Raw genomic sequence first — 17,815 nt, forward strand, 5'->3', positions numbered from 1 at the left:
TCGCTCCCGGCCGGCCTGCACCTGGCGATTGCTGCGATTTCAGCGCTCCTGGGCACGCGCTCCCCTTGCTGCGAATGTGCCTGTCAAGGATGGATACCCGGACGCTGCAAAGGGCAGCGCACGCCGCGGCGGTGAAACCAGGGGTTCCCTTTCTGGAAGAGCTGGCAAGGAAGTGGCTCTTTGGAGCCGTTTTGAACGGGCTGCTCTGGTCTTCCCTCCCCTGGGCTGCGGCTCTGCTCCCACCCCTTTTCCACCTGTCTGCTGGGGACCCCCCGGGAGGGGGCAGGAAGGAGAAAGCCGGAGCAGGGCAGCACCCCCGCAGCACCCCCAGGGCTGGGGGCAGCGGCGCCAGCGCACACTGCAAGACAAACCCGAGTGACAAACACACGCAGATGGGGGTATAGCTCAGTGGTAGAGCATTTGACTGCAGATCAAGAGGTCCCCGGTTCAAATCCGGGTGCCCCCTTTTTTTTTTTCCCCAACCTTTTCTTTTTTTTCTTTCTCCTTTTCCCTTTTTCATCCCTCCACAAAAAAAAAAAAAAAAATCCCCCCGACCCGCCAAAGTATTTCTTGCACCAAATCTTCCCAGCGCCGCGGCTGTCCCGGTGCCTCCCGGGCGGGCTCCCTGCAGCCGTCACGGCCGGCGGTGGGGCTGCCGGGGGGGGGTGTCCGTCGCTCTGGGGGTCCCCGGGCCGCCCCACGCGCGGGGTGGGGGCAACCCGCCGGCGCTGCCCCCAGGGGGCGCCACGTGAGGCTCCCCCCCCCCGCGCGCCCTCGTCACGTGACGGCCGCCGGGCCAGGGGGCGGGGCTCCGCGGCGGCCTCATTTCCCGGCGTGCCGCGCGCGCTGCTCTCTCTTCCGGCGCCAAGATGTCGAAGCGGGGTGAGATGGCGGGGGGGGGGGGGCAATCGCGGATCCGGGTCCATCCGCCGCCCCGTGGGCCGCGGCGCCCCGGGACCGGGGGGGGGGGCGGCGCGGGGGGCGCCCCGGGAGGGGCCTGGCGGAGCGGAGCGGGGCGGTGGCGCTGCCCCGCGGGGGCCGGGCCGGAAAGCGGAGGCCCTGTGGGAAACGGGCTCCGGGAGGCCCGAGAGCGGCCGCGGGAGCCTCGCCCTCCGGCGGGGATCGGTCTGCGGCCTTCGGGGCTTTGGCGCGGCGCTCAGCCGCTGCGATGAAGAAGCCTTGCCGTGCTCTGGGGCTCTCTCTGTGCGCATGAGGCAAGGCTTGGTTTCTGCTCAACACGAATTAGCTCGCGAGGCCCACAGTTACAGTGCAGCGTTTTGGGGACGCCATCAGAGTAACTGGTTCCCCTGTCTAAGGAAGGCAGGTCTGGGAATGGATGCAGCTTTGTAGCTGTGGGTTACTTGGATGCTGGGAATTTTGCAACAGATATTTTCCAGGGCAAGAGCCTAGCTACTTATGTCGTGTCTGGAGTACGTTTCTGCTCCCTAGTCATGGTCTTACTGTGCTTTTCATAACCTGTAGGACGTGGTGGTTCATCTGGTGCGAAATTCCGCATCTCCCTTGGTCTCCCTGTGGGAGCTGTGATCAACTGTGCGGATAATACAGGTGAGTCTGTCACACTTCTGTAATTGATCCTTTGTTTCTGCCTCTGGCAGGCTTTTTCTGGGGGGTTGAGTTAAGGGAAGGAATCCTGTGGCTCAAGACCTCTGACTGGAAGGGGGATACAAATTGTTAATACAGAGAACAATTAGCTGTTGAAAAAATTCATGGATTCTCAAGTGCGTTAAGTCTTGGAGCAGTTTAACACAGTGGTGATGCTAAAAACAGTTTTCCTTCTGAAAAGCACTTGCTGAGCCTGCGTTTGTGGCTCAGTGAGATGTCGTGGGAGGGTATAGCAACAGGAGCACTTTTGGGTGAAGCGGCAGCCTGTGCTGTTAGCTTCAATCAGTGGTCTGACAAAAAAGTCCCTGCAGAGAAAGCTTCTTTTGGGACAGATGGGCTAATGCAGATGACTTTCCTTGCAGGTGCCAAGAATCTCTACATCATCTCTGTGAAGGGGATCAAGGGGCGCCTGAACAGACTGCCAGCTGCTGGTGTGGGTGACATGGTCATGGCCACTGTCAAGAAGGGCAAGCCTGAGCTGAGGAAGAAGGGTGAGTTTGGAGAGGAGCTGCGAGTCCTGCTGTGCCCCTGCAGGGCTTCTCAAACTAAACAGCCCTGAGCAGAAGGGCAGCTACTGTGCAGCATCTTCCCAGGTGCAAGAGAGTGCACCAAAGTGCACCGCTCAGTCCATGTCTGCTGCAGAGGATCGTTTGCCCAGGTTTCCTCAAGTTGTTCATTGTGGAGGGGGGCAGGATGAATCCAAATGCTGCTTGGATAAAGCTCTGCTTATTATGATGACTGTTGCACTTGTAGATTGGTATAACACAGCTAGACCTTGCTGGTTTATAATGACAGTCTATGCCTCAGTATTACAACTTATGTCCAACACAAAAAAATAGGAGGGACATAATGGCATCATTAGGCTTCTCTCTGCTGCTGAGGGTCTACTTGCACTGCAGCGTCCTTCCTTTGCGGGATGGAAAGGCAGATCTTTCATCTAAGGGGAGCAAGAGTCCTCTCTAACTGATACAGAGAGTAGGGACCTCATCCCTGGAGCATTAGTTCCACCCTTCTGAAAAGCACTTGTTGGGTCTGTGTTCAGTGGCTCAGTGAGTTGTCGTGGAAGGGCACAGCAAAGACATCGCTCTTGGGTGAAGTAGCAGCCTGTGCTGTTTATTTCAATCAGTGATGTGACATTGTGCCTTGGCAGGCAAGCCTTGCTGCTGCTTTGGAGGGGATGAGGGAGGCTTCTTGCTGGATATTGCCTGTGAATCGGCATTGCATTTAGAAATGTAAGTGGGAAGCTGGAAAAACACTGAATTGTCCAAGTGTAGAGGTAGCTGGAGTGTTGCACTTTTGGGTTGTGTACTGTCTATGAACTACAGCTCTCCTTAAACCCAGCTAATGCACTGCACACTATGGAACATGAGACATGATTACAGCTACCACTTTCCCACTTTTATAAGAAAACAAAGTTAGGAAAAATGATGCACTGCATTTGCACTTGGCCCTAGGCTGAGTTGTCTTTAAATGAACTTGGAGCTTTTCTTTCCAGTATAGCCAAACAGTTGGCAGAGGAGTCTGTTTTTAGACCATCAGGCCTGCTCTGTCAGCATGATCTCTGAGGCTCATTTAGATGTCAGCTGTGTTTCCAGGTATTACCAAGGAAACTTGATAGATTCTGTGATGTGAATACTTAAAAGCCGAAGATATGGTGATTTGCCTGTCAGACCTGCTAAATATACAGCCTGTATTGGAACTGTAAATCCAATGTGCTTGCTAGTGAAGCACTGCAAATATGATATGCAGAAAAACGTGTACTGAGCTGAGGGGCTACAGCAGAACATTTCCTCTGGGGTATCTGTTGTTGGACTGTGCTTAAAAGGATGGTTGAGATACTGAGCTGCTTGTTTCTCTTTACAGTGCACCCAGCAGTGGTAATTCGGCAGCGAAAATCATACAGGAGAAAAGATGGTGTGTTCCTCTATTTTGAAGACAATGCAGGAGTGATAGTAAATAATAAAGGTGAAATGAAAGGTATGGACAAGAATCCTGTTGACCTGGGCAAAGGTGGAATGAGTGGGATGGTGTGTTGGCATTTCCTGTTGAGAGCTCCACTCTCCTGTGCAAAAGGACCCAGTTTCTTAGATTCAGAAGCACCATCAGGCTGAACTAGTGTTTGTATAAAATATCACTTTATACTATTGCTGCACTTGCTCAGCCCTCTAATGTGCTCTCTCCTTTTTCTCTTCTCCAGGTTCTGCAATCACAGGCCCTGTGGCTAAGGAGTGTGCAGATCTGTGGCCCAGGATAGCCTCCAATGCAGGAAGCATTGCATAAACGTGTTCATCTTTGTAGAGATAAAATAAAAGTGCTTATATCAAATAAGTAGCGTCTGTCTTGCCATTTTTAAGCTTAAGGCATCCTCCTTTGCCAAGCAGGACTGAATGTTACAATGAGGGAGTTATTCCAGTTCTGGGAAACCTTTCTTTCTACCGAACATCTTGTGTGGGTGCATACTTCAGTAGGAAATGGGGTTTGGAGTTTAATATCCAGTGATTAGTCTTTTCTGGGGCAAGTTCTATATATTGGGAAAACTGCATCTGGAAGGGGGTTGCACTGGCGTGACTTGGATTTTAGCAGTACTGACTGAATTGATCCAACTCAGGTATGCAAGGATGGAAACTGGGAACTGTCTATGAAACACCTTCTACAAAAATCCTTTGTACAGGAGTTGTCAAATTGCTGATCTGCAATTTTTTTCCAGAATGGGTAATTTAACTACTTAGAGATACTAGTCTGATTGTGTGGGAGAAGTATTGCCTGAAACTGAACTGTACCATGAACTGTTGAAGTCATTCTGGACAGTAGGCTCTAAAGAATGCTTTTTTAGACCTTGCTGAAGATGTGCAAGGACACATCAAGCCCACTGCTGTTTGCTGAGGTAGTGGCCTAATTACATGCCTCTGAACCTCAATCAGTGGTGAAACAAGCCATCTGGTCAGTGACTGTTAATTGCAAGTAGAGAAGGGTGATCTGAATTTTCAAGATCAGCTGAAAGGCTTCAAGATCAGAGTTGCAAGGTATGTTTACCCTGAATGATGCAGAAGTTCCCTGTGCTATGTAAAGTTGCTTGTGCTTTTCTTGGTGTTCCTCTCATTCTTTTATAGCTGAAGCAGAGCCGATATAAACTGCTGATCAGCTCATTTAATCTGCCAACACTTCAGCAGCAGAGCTTTAGCCTCCTGTTGTGATGCTGCTGCTCAGGGACAGTTCTGCTACTAGACAGTACCCGGTGGTACTCTGTGTCAGAAGCCCAACGCTGCTCTTAGTTGCAAAGTCCTGGGAGTGTTCCCTTGCTTTTTGTGGGGTGGAAGGTGGGTCAGGGCTTTACTCCCTGCTTCCAGCTCTGTGCTTGAGGCTGCTCTGCCAGCCCTTCCCTGGCCCCTGCAAAAGGGCCACTGGTGAGGTGGGGAGGCCTTGGGGAGCACAGTGGGCTGGCAGAGGCTGCCCCCAGGCTCTGCTGCCCTACAGCACCCAGCTTGCCCCCATGCTGCGGCCTACTTGGCCTCTCCTGCTGCCTGTGTGCTGCTGCAGGCCATGCTCCCCCTGCCTGGTCCCTGGCACTGGCACCCCAGACAGCCCTGTGTCTTCCTGCCAGGCTCATCTCTGGCTGCTCCAGGTCCCAACTGTTCCCAAAGCACCGGCAGCAATGTCTCTCCTCAGGGCGAAGCAAAGGAAGCCTGTTAATTCCCCTCTTTGCTTACGAGATTTCTGAGGTACTTCTGTGCTACTTGGATGCTTTCAGTGCAGCAATGTGGTGGAGGAAGAAGGAGGGTGCAGAAGGAAACAAAACCTCAGATGTTTTGTAGTGAAAACAAGTAGTGATGGACAAGCGCATCAGAGCCTTGCAGTGGACTGTACATTGCAGTTGTCCTGTGAGAATTAATTCCTTTTTTTTCCACCTCTTGCTTCCTCCTCTTCTGCTGCTGAAGATCTTGCAGGGAAGTAGGATCTGCTTTGCTTGGCATTCAAGCAATAAAGCACCTGCTTTCAGACTTATTTCTCTATGAAGCCCAGTTCCAAAGTATTGTAGAATGCAATAATTTGCAAAGGGTTGCAAAAATCTGTTTCCTCAAAAGTAAGCCCCTTTCCTCAGCCCATTTCAGTCCTCAGCCTTTGTTCTTCCTCTCCTTACTAGCAGCACCATGGTGGCACATCCAGAGAGGGCTGGATAATGGATGTTTCTATACCCATGGAGCAAAACAGGTGCTCAAACAGAAGGAATTGGGCAGGTGCAGGTATGTGTCCTTCCCACAGCTCTTCCAGTGGGTTCATCTGAAGTCAAATGCTTTGATAAATGGTCACATAAAAATAATGGTTTGGGTTTTTTTTTAACAGCTGTTTGGCATAACCAGTATAACTCTGCAAAATGTTGTGGCCTAAAAACTGCTTCTCGGACATTTCTACTGGATAAACTGGACCTGCGCGCTGGCAGCAGCTGGGGAGGGGAAATTTGAAAAAGGACTTACGTGAACTGAGAGCAACTCTCTTTTCCACAGGCCACTTCATAGAGCAGGTGAGCGATCGTGGCTTCTTCCTAGCAGACCTGAAACCTCTGAAAGGGTACAATGGGCGCTTTGGCTATTGCCACAATACTCCAAACCTATGGCTGAAGTCATCCTCTTTTGGAGAAGTGACCATCTTTCCAATCCACGGATGATGAAGGAGCCGTTCCTCAGGCCCTGGAGAGAGATGGAGGTAGCTGCTTTTGAGTAAGAAACGAACACTAAAATAAAAGTGTTCTCACTTGTTCTATTTTAACAGCTTGTGCTCAATTTTTGATTTCTTTAAGATGCGATCTGCCGATGCAGTATTTGGGCTCCTGCTCTACCAACTGCTCTAGAAATAGGTTGGGAGATTTGATGTCTCCCTGTGCTTAGGCAGAGAACTAGTTTCATTTGTTCTCTGGGGAAGAAAAGGAGGTATCTGACATATAAGAACCTTCATTGCCTTTCTCTGTGGTAAAAGGGGAAAGGAGGCAAACCTGCCTTTTGCCAGCAGCTGATAAAGCATTAAGAGGAGGAAGAAACCAGGGCAGAAGACCTGATTCATTTCTATAGCCAGAGGAGGACAGCAGTGGGATGGTGGGAGCTCCCATGTGCATCAGCCCCTGGACAAGCTTTAATAGCCACTGCAGCTCTCAGAGTGCCCTAAAACAGGGGTGGCCTGGATACAAGCCACCTGTCAGGCTCTGGTGACCTGTTCTGTGACACAGTGCAGCTCTGACACACGAGCTGTACTTGAACTGCCTGCAAGATGCACAACCATGTCGCCTCTATGTTAAACACCACAGACAGGTGAAGATTTTTTCCCAGGCATGGTGTGACATGAAGTGGTTTAGGTGTTTCTTTTTCTGTCACATGCCTGTGGCCAGTTAGTAGGGGAAGACGGAGAGGCTTTGGGCAGCATGGGAGCTGTTCTGCCAGGTAATTACTGTGCATGGCTTGTGTGCTCTCTAATGGCAGGCACACCCTGAGACCAAACACAGGCTGAGCCAAGTGCCAGGTATTCTGAAGTCATTGTTTCAAAGCTTTCTTTTTTTTCTTCTCCCTTATCAGACCTTTTTAGAGAAACAGAACTGGAAACTCATTAGCTTGGCCTGCATAAGCCCACTTCAAACTGTGGTGAGAAGCCTGAGGGCTTTTTTAAGGGAAAATGAAGGATAATTAGAAGGATATTCTCTGTGAGAGAAACCGCTGCAGGTGCAGGGAGTAAAGGCAGTGGAATGTAGCACAGTAACATTGTCATTACTGAGAACTGGCCTTACCTGGCACCTTCTGCACAGGTGGGGGTATAGCTCAGGGGCAGAGCATTTGACTGCAGATCAAGAGGTCCCCGGTTCAAATCCGGGTGCCCCCTCCCCTTTTCCTTCTTTTTATCAGGAAAAAGTAGTTTTGGAAGGTTATTTATTTAATATTTTTTCCCCAAAATTGCTTGTAGGGTGTGACCCCTGTTTGATCAGATGGTGGCTAGAGTTTAAAAAAGTAGATTGTTAACAAAGTGGATTAACACTTGGGTGGTTGTGAGCAAAGATATGAGTATTTATTAAAAAATATATTTTGTCCTGGAGTTAATTTTCAGAAGTTTGCTGTAAATATTAGTAATTAACGAAATGACTTGTACTGGGAGCTGGTATGCATGAGGGGGTATAGCTCAGTGGTAGAGCATTTGACTGCAGATCAAGAGGTCCCCGGTTCAAATCCGGGTGCCCCCTCAAGATGTGCTTTTTTCAGAATTCTTGCATGTTCACAGGATTCATAACAAGCACAGATTTATACCTTTTACTTTTTCAAAGGCTGAAAAACATTTTTTCACCAGTAAAATTATTTTTGTTGTCTTGTTGGAAGGGCTAAATCTAACACAAGGTTTATCTCACTAGCCTCTAAGATCACCTCAGCTTTCTCTCAACTATTTCTCGCATTACAGTAAAACTTAAACATCCTGGCCAAAATTTCAAACAAAGAGTGGGAGGCAGGCTCTGTGTCAAATAACTTACAGTCTCATCAAACAAAACAGACTACAGTTAGAAGAGGAAACAAAGATATACATGGAAAGGGACTTAGCCAAGGTCCTCTGGTAAATCAAGAAAGGAGACACTTAGTCTCTACCTGTCTGGACCCTAGTGACTTTCGATATATTGGTCCCTCTTGCATTCCAAGCTTGCAACCAAACCTTTTCCCACAGGATTTGCTTAAGTTGTTTGCTATAGAATAGAGATGATTGTGGAAGAATGCATTTTAAAATATTGTTTTGTTTACTTGTTTAGTTGTTTACAAGCAAGGGGGTATAGCTCAGTGGTAGAGCATTTGACTGCAGATCAAGAGGTCCCTGGTTCAAATCCAGGTGCCCCCTGTGTCCTGCTTTTTCAGGAAAAATATAAGGAGCTTGCTTTATTTTTAGGTGTACTGAACTTGTAGTTTGCATAGAATGTTGGTATCTGGTATTCAGTATTAAAGACATTGAGCCCTGACTAAACATTTTCTGTCAAAATCAATATCCATGTCACTGACTAAGTAAAGAAATAATATTAGTTGTTTGGTCATAATAATAGAATTTTTATCAATTAGGAAACTGCAGGGGGTCTCGACTGTGTAAGTAACTAGACTGTATACATGCATTTGCCTCCAATGTTGATTCTCTGTAGTAATGCTCTCTGTACATACTTTAGCATGTAAATTAACATGCAAATGCAGGCTGCCAAATGAAAGAATCCAACCAGTGGACATGAAATTGGGCTATCTATATTTTGTTTTCACAGCTACTCGTATCCCAGTTAACCAAAGGGGGTATAGCTCAGTGGTAGAGCATTTGACTGCAGATCAAGAGGTCCCCGGTTCAAATCCGGGTGCCCCCTCTTTTCCAACCTTCTTTTCCAAAATTTATTCACAGAAAGAAGAAATATGGAGCAGAGGTTGTCTTACTTGTCCATGGTCTTAGAGATTACTTGATGTTTTGCCAAACATGAAATCATACTTTAGTACTTTTCCTCTGTATGTTCTCCTGAACAATACACATACATGTAAACAAACTGTCAGAATGGCAGTACTAGGTGACTAGTTTCTCCTGTGTGAATAATTGTCATTAATTTAAACTGCAAATAATGAGCATAATTTTTTTTACTGGAAAATGGGATCTTTACCGAAATGTTTCCTAAAGGGAGCTGTGGTATCAAACCAAGGTAAGGTTGGTTTGTTGAGATTACAGATCAAGATAGATCTTGATGGTTAGGGGTACCTGGATTTGAACCAGTGACCTTTTGGGCTGCAGTCAGACACTGTACCCCTGCGCTACACCCCCAGCCTCAGGGGGATCCCCAGCAGCTGATTCACAGCAGGACATAGCTCAGGGGCAAAGAGCTGGGTTAGGAACCAGGAGGTCACCAGTTCAAACCCACCAACCACTGGACGAAAGAGGCTCACCCTAATAGGGTCTCAGGGACAAATATCTGTGAGATCTTTACCTGGCTCTGAGACTGGTGTATTCTGAAACTACACTGTAGAACAGTATTTAAAATGAGTTATGAAGATGCAGCTATCTTTAAATATGGTAGTATCATAGCTGTTGACAGTAAATGCAATAAGCCAATAAAACAGACATTAAAAACATTGCAATACTAAAACTTCCTCCAGGAATCTATCCCCTATTCAAATTAATATTTGAATTTATCCCCTTTTCAAAGCAACTCCTAGGTACTTCTGGAAGATTCCTTCTACTATCCTAATTAGAAGCATACACTTGCTGAAGTTTTGCCTCAGTTCCAGGTGAGACCAAAATGAAAGGGAGCTTAAATAAAAATAAACCAGCTGACCATCTTGCAAGCTCAGTAGAATAGTGTGGATAATCATCCAGCAAACCAATGATACCCTGCACTGGAAGATCATCCTTTGGTTTATATTTTGGATGCACTGGCTTTCATCTGAGCCAGGATGGACCCGAGCCCCTCATCAGTCACGATGGCGTTTGCCTGGCTGACAAAGATCCTCCCTTTCATGTGTGTTGAGTCCAGCAGGATGTGGCAGCAGTGGTTGTTGAAACCATTGGTCTGCAAAGGAGAGCTTTTGCTCTGGGGGCACCCAAATTTGAGCTCTAGTTCAAATTAAGAGGCTGATGGAGGAAAGGGAAAGAAAACAGGCCGCAGGTGCAGTACCACTTACATCTAGACTGTGTCCTTGCTGCACCCGCAGGTGCTGTGTGGCAGCCGTGCCGGCAGGGAGGGGCGGCCCCGCGCACTCGAGGCCGTTAAACGCGCTACCTTCACCTGGGCGACTTAACGTTGGTGACTTAAATCTTTTTTTCCTTTTTTTGCCCTTCAGCGGCCTCGGGAGCCGGCGCGGGGGCCTGCGGCGGGGCCGGGCTGGCTGCTAGGCACCGCCTTCGCCATCGCGCCGCCATCTTCCCGCCTTCCTCCCGCCTTCCCTTCCCCTCCGGAAGTGACGTCAGGGAGCGGCGCCGCGCGGAAGAGGCGGCGGCGCGGGGTGATGACGCAGCGAGCGGCCCGGTAGCGGAGAGGGAACCGCTCGCCCGAGCGCCGCTATGGGGGGAGGCGACCTGGTGAGGAAGGAGGCGCCGGGGGGAGCCGAGCTGGGATCCTCCCCACCCCGCCAGGCTCCTCGGGCTCCCGGTACCGCCCTGGGCCCGGGCGGCGGGGCCGAGGTGCCCGGGGCCGCCGGGGCCTGGGCCCTGGGGCCGTCTCCTGCCTGTGAGACTGGACCGGGCCGGTCACCGGGACCGTCGGCCCCAGCAGGCTGCAGCGAGCTCGGAACAGGCCCCGCCGGGGCTCGACCCCGGGCCCGAAACGCTGAGGGAGAGACCGGCTCTGAGCGGGGCCTTCTCCGCGGCCACCGCCTCGCTGCTGCTGGGGAGGCTCCCTGGGGACCCGCGGGCGGAGGGGGGAGCGCGGCCATTTGGCAGTAACGGTCCCGGTCTGGTCGCTTCTGCAGAACCTGAAGAAGAGCTGGCACCCGCAGACCCTGCGCAATGTGGAGAAGGTCTGGAAAGCGGAGCAGAAACATGAGGCCGAGCGGAAGAAGATCGAGGAGCTGCAGCGGGAGCTGCAGGAGGAGCGAGCCCGGGAGGAGATGCAGCGCTACGCGGAGGATATGGGCACTGTCAGGTGAGGTGGTGCTGGTGCTCCCAGTGCCTGTGACACCAGCGGTTACTGCCTCTGGAAATCCTCTGTTCAGCGCTCCAGAGGGTGATTTCGTTACTGCAGCAGGAGCAGGTTCAGAGCAGGAAAGTTTTATTCAAACTTGCTTGGAGCTGTGTTCAAACTGTCAGGGCTTTGCTAGCAACAGACTGTAAACTGTAATCAGCCAGTTTGTCATCTTATGCTGTTTTTGTTTTAGAGGAAATGACAGTAGAAAAGGTTTATAATTTAACTCCTTCCTCTGTTTCATTCAGTTAATTACCTGCCACAGTGTTCTGTAGCTCTTACATGTAACTTCATGTTAAAAAAAAAAAAAAAACCCTCTCCTGCCAGGGATCAAGAGTTTAATGTCTCTGACATGAAGATGTTTCCACTCACCTTCATAGAGCAGTGCCTTAAAATGTAACTTTTAGAACTCTGTGATGGAAAGTGAAATGGTCTTGTTTATAACAGAAAAAGAGAAGAGAAGTTGGAATGGATGTACCAGGGTCCTGGAGGCATGGTGAACAGAGAAGAATATCTTATGGGTCGCCCCGTGGATAAATACGTCTTTGAGAAGACAGAAGACAAGGATGCAGGCTGTTCCAATGAGACAGGACTTCTCCCGGGCTCCATTTTTGCCAAATCAGGTGCCAATTCTGTCCTAGACATGGCAAACAAAATCCGGGAGGATCCGCTTTTCATGATAAGGTACTAAATGTGGAGTTGATAGCGGTAGTAGGTCAGGCAGAGCATCAGTAATAGCAACTTTCAGAGAACTCTCACTTATCTATGTGAAGAATGCTATTATGCCTTTTCCCGAAAGCTCCCTCTGCCTGTTTGTGAGCTCCAAGCTGTAATGACAGTCCTGGCCCCAAAGAGGTCATCAACCACTTACACGACTACTAATTTGTGTGTTCTAGACACAGCAATATAATACCAAATAATCAGCTTGATCAGTTAGCTGCTTTTGGATAGTTTTGTTGACTTGAATTCAAATCTAAGATGTGATTTGGAAGCGCTGATAATCATGATATAGACCTCAAGCTGCAAGTTGATAAGGATATAAAAATGCAAAGGCTGTTACTGCACACTGGTTTTATCTCTACAAATTTAGGTCATCCTCTTATGTGTATGTGAATATATCTTGTCTGCTTTGAGAGTTCAGGCATTTAGCAGCATTGTAGCCAGGTGGATCGTAACAAAAAAATCTTGTTTGCCCTACTAGTTGGACTCCTAGGTAGGGGGGAAAAAAAGACAGACTTCATCTTAAATGGATCTGTGTTGCTGAATGTACAAAACTTGCTTTTTTCTTGCTTATAATTTTTCAGGATCGGCACTTCACTGGTGTCTTTCATGAAAATATGATCCCTGATACTTGCAGTTGTTTGGAAATACTAATTTCTTTTTCTCTGCTTTAGAAAGAGAGAGGAGGAGAAAAAGAGAGAAGTTTTGAATAATCCTGTAAAAATGAAGAAAATCAAAGAATTGGTAGGTGTATCTCAGTACTCCTTAACAGAGTCAAAATGTAGAATGCACTGAATCAAGGACAGGATCATAGGACAAAACTAATATCCTTTAGGAGTAGGAGCTGAGTTCTGTTCCTTGTCTGTTTCATAGCAAAATGGAATAAATTCAGCTTTCTGTAATCTAGATATAATAGAATGAGGTTCCATATCAGTCTCTCAGCAAGAGCTAAATTTCCTTCTTTCATATCCAGTGTCACTTTTATTCTTCTTGCTCTTCTGTTGTCTTTTTAAACTAGTGATTAATTGCTGTTTTAATATGACAGAATGATTGGAGACATAGGATTTTATGTGCACTGATACCAAACTGATGCTGGGGAAGACTATTAAGTGCTTTAGTTTTGAGAGAGAATCTTGGTAACGGGTTTAGATTTTGTCCCAAAAGCATAGAGAACTTTGTTTCTGCATGGAGTCCCTTGCCTTGTGATACTGACCCTTCAAGTGTAGGCACAGTAATGACTGTTAATGAAAGGTTGTCTTGCTTTATAGCTTCAAAACAGTTTAGATAAAAAAGAGAAAAAGAAGAAGAAAGAGAAGAAGAAGAAGCACAAGAAACATCGACGTCGCAGTTCTAGCAGTGAAAGTACCAGCAGTGATGAGGACCGAAACAAAACCAAGTATGTTTCAAGGCTTCATTATAAAAAATATCGTTTTCTGTTTCAGTTATCTATTTTTAATGTCTCTTTCCAATCCTCTCTTTGAGTCTTGTCTTTTAATGCTCATAATTGGCCACGCTTTTCTGTACTGTTACTTATTGATTTTGGATCATTAAATTATAAGCTCATTGGATGCAAAAAAAATGTAAGTGTTCCCCGCTCCAAGTTGATAGTTCTGTAGTACTGTAATGTATCTGTTCATTTGGAGTGCCTTTTTATTTGTCTTCTGGGGAAAAAAATAAATCGGGGGAGGCATATTCTACATATGAATGTATTTTTTTTAATGACATTTTAATATACTAAAATATTGTATTTTTTTAATTTCATTTGTTTCAAAAGTACTATTCTATTTTCTCTTTAGATCTCAGAAGAGGATGGATAGTTCTTCCTCGAAACCTGTTCCTTCCAAGGTCCCAGGATATGGCTTACAAGTAAGTACCTGTGTTTTGTACGGCTCTTTCAGTAGAAAATGCTCATGCAAGGGTTGGAGAAGCTTGCTGCAATAACTGCTTCACCAACTGGAAGAGGATTATGAAGGGGACATGGTTTAATAAAGTTCAGGTTCAATTTGGAGCCATCCAAGCCTTGAAACCAAAGGTGTTCAGATCCTGCTAGAACTTTTGTCCTCTCTGAGTTCAAGGTAAGCTCTATTTAGTTTCTCTTCCTGGAGTTGTACATCTGTTTAAATAATGTACTTGACTATAACGGCAATTTAGTTTATGGTTGAACGTTATACAGAAGTTATCTTTTTAGACACAGGTGTTAGAACAAGAACCCAGCAGATGAGATACATAAACCAAAATACACACAGGCTCATTCCTGCACTTAGCCTCGTGTGCTCTCTCCTCTGTGGCCTTCCGTTGTTGTGGTGCTCTTAGAGGATGTCTCTCCTGAAGGACACTTTTTGAATTCCAGATTAGAGACTCTGACCAGAACCGCAAGTCTCGGAGCTCTCCAGCTGCCAGCCAGGAGAGGGCCCCCCACAAGCACCGGGATCGCTCCAGGTCCAGGAGCCAGTCCCGCTCTCCTCAGAGGCGCAGTAGCAAGAAGAGTACAGAACAGTCTGGATGCAGGTGGTCAAGATCCCCTTCTAGACACAATAAACAGTGAGTGTGGCTGACCTGGATAACATATACCAAGGGCTGCTGGTGGGGGAGTTCTCAGGAATCAAAATCCCTCTTATTCCATCTCTTTCTACCACTTTAGTGTGCTGGCCACATTATTGTTCAGTCCTGGTTGTAAAGGCAGCGGCTGTGCAGTTATGCAGGTGTGCAGAAGCACACAGGTTAGCTCCTGGGGGCAGCATGCTGTCTGCGACTGTGCTTGTCTTTTGTGACACCCTCCTCTTAGGTGTGCACAAAGGTATTGCTTGTGACTTGACTTTATTTGGCTACTGATTCTCTTTAGAAGATCTTTGTAATCTTTGAATTACCCTTGCTAAATGCTGATGAAGTCAGGCACCAGGTACTTATTGCCTGCTGATTCAATTATTTAAGCTGAATAAAAGTATACGGAAATTAACAGTATGTCAAGAGTCATTAGAATCTGTTTTTGAAGTGGAGAAGTAACAGACCCACAGTTATGGCAGAGATCTTAGTTTCAGAATGTATACAAAAAATCTGGGGAAAGTCTAGAGGTGTAATAATTCATGTTCATCTGTCCTAAAAAGAGGGTATTTTTGCGTTATAGCAGTCGGGAGGAGAAAGGCAGAGCTAGAAGCCCTTCCCCTAAAAAGGGCTATCGACGGCAGCATACTCCAGGTTACACAAGGTAAGTAAAATCTTGTCCCTCTGCTTCTGGATGCAAGTTGCCCCTGATGATTCTGAAATAGCTTGGTGTAATCTGTGAAACAAATTCATTCTGTTAATTAAAATAGATCAGATCAGACCACCAGAAAGTCAGGCAGACAGTCCTAAAGTGTTCAGTTTGCTCTCGAGCTTGATTGCTAACACTTTGGACGGCTTCCCAAACCAACTCATATGGCTGCTGGTTCTCCATGTGTCTCACATCACTGTGTGGGGCAGCCATGTGAAGTCAGTCTTTGTCCCACAGACTGTTAATTAGAAGCGTTTTCTTTCACTGTCATCAAGAAATTATGACCTTGACAGCATCATCTTACCAATCAGTTAAAAGAAGAAGGCTGAAAAGAGGAAGAAAATAGACTCTTTCTAGGGGCATGGTAAAGCAGAACATTTAGACATGTACTTATGTGCTTTGCTGATTGGGTACCAAAGGAAAAGCCATGTTAAACACCCCTAATTTTGGAGATCATAACTCATGTTAAAGAATGGAAAGCAAGAGGGGGATGGGGTCCAGCATACTACTGATTCACAACAATGTTGTTTTCTATGCAAATAGAAAGATCTCTCCAGAGGAACTAGAGCGTAAACGCCAGGAAATGATGGAAAATGCTAAGTGGCGGGATGAGGAGAGAGCAAACAACCTCAGGAAACACCGAAAGGAGGAGGAACTGGAACGAGAGATGGAAAAACTTGACTCCCGAGATGGGAAGTTCTTGCAGTGAGTGTCTTTGTTATCTGCTTTTTCATTCAGGGGAAATATAGGCCACAGCTTCTCAGGAGTGAGTGCTCATGGTATAGATCTCTCTCCACTATGTTGCAGTAGAACTAGGGAAATCTACTTTTCCCAAATTCTCTTTTGACCCCAAAATAGCTACTTTATACTTCTGTGACGGTCTTGGTAATCAGACCTGAAAACTGGTGGCTAGTTATTTGTGCCACGCTATAGAAATGCCTAGTGTTTTAAAATGAAAACTTTTTAACATCTGCTTGTAGGAGCTTACAATAGAGTTCCAATCCTGCAAGCCGACTGGGAATCTGTGTGCCAAGGGCTTGTGTGACTGAAACCTGTGCTAAACAAGAAGTCAGACCAGTTCTAGAGGCATCTCTCTACCCACAAATAGTAGCTTACAGGCCCTTGTGTAGATGCCAGGCAAAAGAAATTGGAGTGGCATGAGGACTTCCAGAAAGCCCTGTATCCAGTCAGGAGAGCGCTTTCCCCGTGTGCCTCTGGGGCTGTTTTCTGAGGGCCCTGATGCAGTGGTGTGTGAGAGATCCTATGGCAGGGTTGTGTATTATGGAATTGCTGTAACATAGTCTCCTCCAGGCTATATAAATTATTCAGAGAAGGAGATACACTCTAATTTCTGAAGCTGCCCAGAGCTAGAATCATGCAAGGGTGATTAAAATCACAATAGACTTTCTCCTTGAGCAAAATCTTTTGTGGAAAGGGATTTCTGTGTGTTCCCCTGCGCAGAACAAGCTGGTTGAACTGACAAACTTTGTTTATTGGCGTGCTGTTTAAAGATGGTGATGGGCATGAGGAGATCATTCAGAGAAGCACAGCAGTGTGGTTTGAAGTAGTAAAAGCAGGAAGCAAGCGATCACAAGGGTCCCTTCTCTCTTCTGTGTCTAACATAGTAATTTACAGCATGAGTTCTGGCATTTGGCTTCCCAGAGGAGCGCTGCCCTCGGTTCGGGAACGCATTGCTTTTCCCTCGTTTGCTTCTCAGAAAGCAACCAAGTCCCCTGTGACAGATGCATTTGTAATTAACAGTTAGTTATATTTGGAAGATGAAGGAGACTTGAGAGCTACTGAAAACGTATTTCTCAGTGCTGACCTTAAATAAGACATCAAATCTGTTACAAGCCAAACTAAAAGCTGTTCAGTTTTTTCACTGCAGTCTTTAATAAGAAATAATTTGCTGCTTCCTATTTTAGTTTAATGTAGGTAGATGATTTGGGAATAATGAATCCTGCCAGAAATGGTGTAATGTTTGGAAAGAAATTCTGACTTCTTTTCTTGGTTCACTTTTCTGCAGTCGCTTAAAACTGGAGAGTGCCTCTACTACTCTAGAGGATCGGGTGAAACGCAATATCCACTCCCTCCAGAGAACTCCCGCTGCCTTGGAAAAAAACTTTATGCAGAGATGAAACTTGTTCTTCCTCTGCTTCTGTGCAGGAGTTAAATGGACACTTATTCCCCAAAGGTGAGAGTCCTCCAGCACAGAGCCATCCTCTGGCTGCCTATACTGCTCTCTAGAGGAACAGTTACCATCTCCCAAAGAGCTGCTGGATTTCTGTGCTGCAGCCAACAGTGTGTTCTGGTCTTCTGGCATTGTGAATACATTTGTAATGAGTATGACCTTGCAAACAAACCTTTGCTGGAGAACTTGTGAGCCCTCGTATTCTATTTTTAACATATTGCCAGATCTTTTCCTGCTCTCTCCACCTTGACTGGTATCACTTTTGTATACTGTTATTACCGGATTATGCCTGGTGGTAACTGCTTTCTACATTGGGCAAATTGTCCAAACTCTTTATATGATAGAGTGAAAGACCTATTTTTATTAGTACTTAAAA

General features: G+C 46.7%; 3 protein-coding genes and 7 non-coding genes across 11 annotated transcripts; all 10 read left to right on the top strand.

Moving 5' to 3' along the window:
- The first annotated feature begins 394 nt into the window (after positions 1-394).
- On the top strand, positions 395-466 carry TRNAC-GCA (transfer RNA cysteine (anticodon GCA)). Its single transcript has one exon. It is a non-coding gene; the product is annotated as a tRNA-Cys (tRNA).
- A 340-nt stretch (positions 467-806) lies between these two features.
- RPL23 (ribosomal protein L23) lies at positions 807-3,951 on the top strand. The gene is made up of 5 exons (XM_067312175.1): positions 807-882; positions 1,483-1,566; positions 1,986-2,114; positions 3,487-3,600; positions 3,821-3,951. The coding sequence occupies exons 1-5, from the start codon at positions 870-872 to the stop codon at positions 3,901-3,903; spliced, it is 423 nt and encodes a 140-aa protein (XP_067168276.1). The 5' UTR covers positions 807-869; the 3' UTR covers positions 3,904-3,951.
- LOC136994422 (small nucleolar RNA SNORA21) lies at positions 1,792-1,922 on the top strand. The gene has a single exon (XR_010886507.1). It is a non-coding gene; the product is annotated as a small nucleolar RNA SNORA21 (small nucleolar RNA).
- Positions 2,630-2,762, top strand: LOC136994421 (small nucleolar RNA SNORA21). The gene has a single exon (XR_010886506.1). It is a non-coding gene; the product is annotated as a small nucleolar RNA SNORA21 (small nucleolar RNA).
- A 1,499-nt stretch (positions 3,952-5,450) lies between the features above and the next one.
- Positions 5,451-6,387, top strand: SPMAP1 (sperm microtubule associated protein 1). Its single transcript, XM_013957466.2, is given in 4 exon segments — positions 5,451-5,483; positions 5,765-5,864; positions 5,965-6,041; positions 6,044-6,387. Coding segments are annotated over 4 exon segments (453 nt in total). The 3' UTR covers positions 6,287-6,387.
- A 1,026-nt stretch (positions 6,388-7,413) lies between these two features.
- On the top strand, positions 7,414-7,485 carry TRNAC-GCA (transfer RNA cysteine (anticodon GCA)). Its single transcript has one exon. It is a non-coding gene; the product is annotated as a tRNA-Cys (tRNA).
- A 283-nt stretch (positions 7,486-7,768) lies between these two features.
- TRNAC-GCA (transfer RNA cysteine (anticodon GCA)) lies at positions 7,769-7,840 on the top strand. Its single transcript has one exon. It is a non-coding gene; the product is annotated as a tRNA-Cys (tRNA).
- A 566-nt stretch (positions 7,841-8,406) lies between these two features.
- On the top strand, positions 8,407-8,478 carry TRNAC-GCA (transfer RNA cysteine (anticodon GCA)). The gene has a single exon. It is a non-coding gene; the product is annotated as a tRNA-Cys (tRNA).
- A 430-nt stretch (positions 8,479-8,908) lies between these two features.
- On the top strand, positions 8,909-8,980 carry TRNAC-GCA (transfer RNA cysteine (anticodon GCA)). Its single transcript has one exon. It is a non-coding gene; the product is annotated as a tRNA-Cys (tRNA).
- A 1,615-nt stretch (positions 8,981-10,595) lies between these two features.
- On the top strand, positions 10,596-17,624 carry CWC25 (CWC25 spliceosome associated protein homolog). Of its 2 annotated transcripts, none has more exons than XM_067312173.1 (10): positions 10,596-10,677; positions 11,067-11,239; positions 11,726-11,962; positions 12,673-12,742; positions 13,267-13,394; positions 13,795-13,864; positions 14,349-14,539; positions 15,123-15,203; positions 15,792-15,953; positions 17,275-17,624. In XM_067312173.1, the coding sequence occupies exons 1-10, from the start codon at positions 10,660-10,662 to the stop codon at positions 17,384-17,386; spliced, it is 1,242 nt and encodes a 413-aa protein (XP_067168274.1). In that variant the 5' UTR covers positions 10,596-10,659; the 3' UTR covers positions 17,387-17,624. The 2 variants fall into 2 exon arrangements, with proteins under 2 accessions (XP_067168274.1, XP_067168275.1); XM_067312174.1 differs by having other exon boundaries at positions 15,126-15,203.
- The last annotated feature ends 191 nt before the right edge of the window (positions 17,625-17,815 follow it).

The sequence above is a fragment of the Apteryx mantelli genome, chromosome 28, assembly GCF_036417845.1.
Source record: "Apteryx mantelli isolate bAptMan1 chromosome 28, bAptMan1.hap1, whole genome shotgun sequence".
NCBI classification, from domain to species: Eukaryota; Metazoa; Chordata; class Aves; order Apterygiformes; family Apterygidae; genus Apteryx; species Apteryx mantelli.

Bases quoted from the DNA above. Each gene is read 5' to 3' on its own strand.
- RPL23 (XM_067312175.1), top strand. The intron at 2,115-3,486 runs GTGAGTTTGGAG...TTCTCTTTACAG, and splicing joins GCCTGAGCTGAGGAAGAAGG to TGCACCCAGCAGTGGTAATT. The intron at 3,601-3,820 runs GTATGGACAAGA...TCTCTTCTCCAG, and splicing joins TAATAAAGGTGAAATGAAAG to GTTCTGCAATCACAGGCCCT.
- CWC25 (XM_067312173.1), top strand. The intron at 13,395-13,794 runs GTATGTTTCAAG...TTTTCTCTTTAG, and splicing joins GAGGACCGAAACAAAACCAA to ATCTCAGAAGAGGATGGATA. The intron at 15,204-15,791 runs GTAAGTAAAATC...CTATGCAAATAG, and splicing joins CATACTCCAGGTTACACAAG to AAAGATCTCTCCAGAGGAAC.